The sequence below is a fragment of the Pezoporus wallicus genome, unplaced genomic scaffold, assembly GCF_028554395.1.
Source record: "Pezoporus wallicus isolate ANWC-B61680 ecotype Strahan unplaced genomic scaffold, APGP_CSIRO_Pwel_v1 contig_4710, whole genome shotgun sequence".
Classification (NCBI taxonomy): domain Eukaryota; kingdom Metazoa; phylum Chordata; class Aves; order Psittaciformes; family Psittacidae; genus Pezoporus; species Pezoporus wallicus.
In genome coordinates, this window is record NW_026640647.1 from 5894851 (window position 1) to 5899869 (window position 5019).

The 5019-nt window shown below is 62.7% G+C and overlaps 1 protein-coding gene across 1 annotated transcript; it reads left to right on the forward strand.

The window, feature by feature from the left end:
- The first annotated feature begins 388 nt into the window (after positions 1–388).
- Positions 389–2680, forward strand: FZD5 (frizzled class receptor 5). Its single transcript, XM_057419858.1, has one exon. The coding sequence runs from the start codon at positions 492–494 to the stop codon at positions 2214–2216; it is 1725 nt and encodes a 574-aa protein (XP_057275841.1). The 5' UTR covers positions 389–491; the 3' UTR covers positions 2217–2680.
- The last annotated feature ends 2339 nt before the right edge of the window (positions 2681–5019 follow it).

Consider the following 5019-nt stretch of genomic DNA (forward strand, 5'->3'; position numbering starts at 1 on the left):
TTGCCCCGTCCCGTTACGGCGGGGTGAGGCCCCTTTCTCTCGGAGAGGGGCTGAAGGCTCCGACAAGCAGGGGTGAAGCGGCACGACCGCAGGCACCGCCTCCTCCTCCTCCAGCCGCTGCCCCCGTCCCGCTCTACCCTTCACGCCCACAGGGGCGAGCGGGGCCCTGCACGGACAGGGCGCGGGTCGGAGCTGCCGGCGCTCAGGCAGCGCCGCCGCCGGGTGGGAGCGCGGCGGGACGCGGAGTCCCGTGCGGGGCGGGCCCACGAGCGCTCCCGAGGCGGGGCCGCGGAGGGGGGCGTGCCGCGGGCGGGGCGCGGGCGCGGCGCGGCGCGGGGCCGCCCGGCTGCCCCAGAGCGCAGGTGGCGGCGGCGGCGGTGGAGGTCCCGGTGCCGGTCCTGGTCCCGGTCCCGCTGCCGGCGGGGCCCCGGTTCCGGCGCGGCGGCTGCAGGTGGCCGGGGCATGCGGCTGCGGTAGGACGCGCGGCGGCCATGGGCGGCCGGGGGCTGCCGCTGCTGCTGGGGCTGCCGCTGCTGCTGGGGCTGCCGGCGGCGGGGCGCGCCGCCTCCAAGGCGCTGGTGTGCCAGGAGATCACGGTGCCGATGTGCAAGGGCATCGGCTACAACCTCACCTACATGCCCAACCAGTTCAACCACGACACGCAGGACGAGGCCGGGCTGGAGGTGCACCAGTTCTGGCCGCTGGTGGAGATCCAGTGCTCCCCGGACCTGCGCTTCTTCCTCTGCAGCATGTACACCCCCATCTGCCTGCCCGACTACACCAAGCCGCTGCCCCCCTGCCGCTCCGTCTGCGAGCGGGCCAAGGCAGGCTGCTCGCCCATCATGCAGCAGTACGGCTTCGCCTGGCCCGAGAGGATGAGCTGCGACAGCCTGCCGGTGCTGGGGGACACCGAGGTGCTCTGCATGGGCTACAATCGCACGGAAGCCACCACCCTGCCACCTTTCTTCGGGAAGCCCACGCGCCCGGCCAAGGACGCAACCAAAAACCTGGTTCCTCTTGATGGGCAGCGCCCCTCGGGGCTGGACTGTGGCCGGACGTGCAAGTGCAAAGCGCCTCTGATCCCCATCAACAAGGAGTCCCATCCGCTGTACAACCGCATCAGGACGGGGCAGGTACCCAACTGTGCCATCCCCTGCTACCAGCCCTACTTTACCCAGGACGAGAAGACTTTCACCACTTTCTGGATCGGTCTCTGGTCCATCCTCTGCTTCCTCTCCACCTCCACCACTGTGGCCACCTTCCTCATTGACATGGAGCGCTTCAAGTACCCCGAACGCCCCATCATTTTCCTCTCTGCTTGCTACCTCTTCGTCTCTGTGGGCTACATCGTGCGGCTGGTGGCAGGGCATGCCAACGTGGCTTGCAACCCGGAGCACCACCACATCCACTATGAGACCACAGGCCCTGCCCTCTGCACCGTGGTTTTCCTTCTCCTCTACTTCTTTGGCATGGCCAGCTCCATCTGGTGGGTCATCCTGTCCCTCACCTGGTTCCTGGCAGCTGGCATGAAGTGGGGCAATGAGGCCATCGCCAGCTACGCACAGTACTTCCACCTGGCTGCCTGGCTCATCCCCAGCGCCAAATCCATTGCTGTGCTGGCGCTCAGCTCCGTGGATGGTGACCCGGTGGCTGGGGTTTGCTATGTGGGCAACCAGAGCCTGGAGAACCTGCGGGGCTTTGTGCTGGCACCGCTGGTGGTTTATCTCTTCACTGGCAGCCTCTTCCTGCTGGCTGGCTTCGTCTCACTCTTTCGCATCCGCAGTGTGATCAAGCAGGGCGGCACCAAGACTGACAAGCTGGAGAAGCTGATGATCCGCATCGGCATCTTCACCATGCTCTACACCGTGCCTGCCACCATCGTCATCGCCTGCTACATCTACGAGCAGCACAACCGGGAGGCGTGGGAGCAGGCGCAGAACTGCTCCTGCCCGGGGGATCCCCACCGCCCCAAGCCTGACTACGCCGTCTTCATGCTCAAGTACTTCATGTGCCTTGTGGTGGGCATCACCTCCGGTGTCTGGATTTGGTCTGGCAAGACGCTAGAGTCCTGGAGGCGCTTCACAGCCCACTGCTGCCGGGCCAGGAAGCCAGCGGGAGCCTCTGTGTATGGTGAGGCCAGCCCAGCGCTGGCCGGCAGGACGGTGCTGCCCAGCATGGCCTCCTACCACAAACAGGTCCCGCTGTCCCACGTGTGACCGAGGGAGCCTCGATGACCCCAGCCACAGGGAGAAGAGGGTTACAAAGACCCTGGGCCACAGAAGAGGGGCTGGCAGCTGGGCTACCCTGGCATACTCAGCCCCTGTATGGTAGTGCTTCCTGGGACCAAGTGTGTATGCCCGCAGGGCACGGAACAGCCCCAGGCAGGGCAGGGCGAGGTGTTCCCAGCAGTGTAGGGGCAGAGGGGCACGGAAGCCTGGAGCCCGGCACCATGGTGTATGCCTCATTTGGGGTCCCATGTCCTGCCTGGGGTCCGAGGGTTCTGCTGCCTATGGGTCAGTCAGATGGCAGGCAGCCCTTGAGCACTGATTTGTTTCCCACCGGGAGCCTCTGGGCAGGTTTTGCTGGTGCTGGGTGAAGGGGAGAGATGCAGCAGGCAGGGCAGGTGGTGTCCCCAACCCCGGGTGATGCTGGTGCTGGCACTGGCACCGAGCAGCTCACTAGAGCCTGGGGGGGGGGGGGTGGGGGTGGTGAGGGGGGCCCGGGGAGAGCTGGTAGTGGGGGCTGCCTTCCTGCTGGGCTGCAGCAGGACGGTGCCCCTGCAGCCCCCGGAGCCCCGGTACAGCTCCGTGTTGTGAAGGAACAGGACGGAGGGAGCTCTGTGACCAGGGACTTCACAGGCAGTGGTGGGGCAGGAGGGAGGAGCTGCCACCCAGCCCTCGAGGCGGGCAGGGATGGGGTCCCAACTGCCTGCAGCGCAGGTGGGAACCAGGCAACCCCAAGGTCCCTTCTCCCGCATGCCGGCTCTCCCCGGGCAGGGGCTCGGGGCCGGGCAGGGGCTGGTGCTGGTGGGGCTCAGCTCGTGGCACCGAATCCCAGGTTCAACCAGTGCTCTGCAATGGGCAGCCGGCTCCACCACCCTGGAGCAGCTCCCGGGAGCCCCGAGGGGCTGTGCGGGTGACGAGGCGGTTGTCCCAGCACCGGGGTCACAGGGAACCCCGGGCACCGCTGGCCTCAGCACCAGGAGCAGCCTCCTCCTGAGCCGCCGTGTGCCTGGGAAGCGGCCGATGCTGCTCCGAGCCTCTGCTCTGCAGCGGGGTGGGTTTCTCGCTCCTCACTCGTGCTGTGCAGGTTACGTGGGGTGCGCCAGCCCCAGCACCCTGCCCCTGGCCTGCCCAGCCCAGCGGGTGCTGTGTGCATGGGGGTTCCCAGCCGGGCGGCAGGGCTGGGGAGCCGCTGGGTTTGCCACTTGTTGCAGCTTCAACACTTGGTGCTGCTTTTTCCGCTGTCGGACCAGTGCCGGCTTCGGGAGCAAGCGGTGGGTTTAGGAAAACTCGGCAGAGCGCTTGCACTCCCTTCCCTGCAGCAACCCCAGGTCCGGCAGCAGCAGAGCACTGACAGACAGGGAGCCTGGTGTTAAGCGCTGGTGGCAGCAGGGCTTTGATAAGCAGAGTGATGGCAGGGTAGGGGGGAGCGCTGCCGTCAACTTCACCGAGCACAGCAAGGGCGAGGGGCTCTCGCTGCAGCGCGGGATGGGGCAGGGCTGGTGGGAGGTGGCGGAGTCTGGCTGCAGGCTGCGTGCTCAAACACCCGTTTGGTTTGTGTGGGGGTTTTGGGGGGAATACAGCGTGGGTTTGGTTTTTTTTTTTTCTGTGTTTTGTTCTGTTTTTTAGGGTGGTTGGTTTATTCCCCCCCCCCCCCCCCCCCCCCCCCCCCCAGTGGTGATATATGTAACCACCTAGCTGTTACTCAAGTCCTTTCTGCCCTCCTTCAAGCGTGGCACGCTGACCTAGCTGCCCGAGCACTGGGGAACAACCGCTGGCTCTGCTCCCGCGGGACTGCAAGGACCCGGGGTTGTTCTCAGCACCCTTGGGCCACTTCAGTCAAGATGGTTTCCGCCTTGTTTTAAAGCCAAAGCCTGGGAAGTGAGGGGATGTTCCAGTGGCACAAGGTTCCAAGTGTGCGTGTCTGGGGCGTTGTGGCCAGAGCAGCCAGCGGTGCAGGGGCTGCTCAGCCGTTCCGATCAGCGCTCTTGCAGCAGGTCTCACTCCCTGCAACGTGTTGCAGTACTTCCCCGTAGACAGGATTGCAGCACGTTGTATTAGGAACTGTAAATAGCTGTATTATAGCCTGGGTTGTACATACAGAAGCTGTAGTGACCTTTGATACAGGTTTGGGGCAGGTGTGTTCTCAGCAGCAAGGCAGGTCAGGCGCAGATGTGCTGTGGGTAGTCTTGTGTTGTAATCCAGGGCATTAAATGACTCCAACCTGCTCCAATCCACGCCTGGCTGGACTCCTCTCTTTCTATAGTGCCTTTTGTCGATACAGCTAAACACACATCATGCAATACAACGAACAAAACCGTGTCAAAGGTGGTGTTTTGTTGTTTTTTGTTTTATTTCCAAAGTGCAACTGACTGTAAAGCTCTTTTTTTAAGGTTAAAAAGAAATCCAGGCTTAGCTACAGACCATTGCCTATTGAAAAATGCACGAGCGTTTTCAGCTTCGATCTAATGGCAGGTTAATGCAATCAATGTTTGTGCGAGCCTGGCTTCTCAGCAACAAGTGGCTGGAGGGGGAAAGGAGCGGTTGCCGTGTGCCCTGTATGCTGTGGCCAATTCACACATTGGGTTTTGCCTCTTCTGTTCCCGATGCTGTTCCCTGTTGTTTAAATACCTGTACTATATTTTGTGAAAAGCTGAAGAAGTTTTATTCAAAGAGAAGTATGGAGATTAGTTATTTATGAGGACCAAAAGCAAGTGTGTGTGTGGTTTTCTTTGCTTCTGCTGGGATATGAATTGCCATAAAAACTCCATTGGGGGGACACAACAGGGCAGCATGT

Coding starts and splice junctions, on each gene's coding strand:
- FZD5 (XM_057419858.1), top strand. CDS start 492: ATGGGCGGCCGGGGGCTGCCGCTGCTGCTGGGGCTGCCGCTGCTGCTG.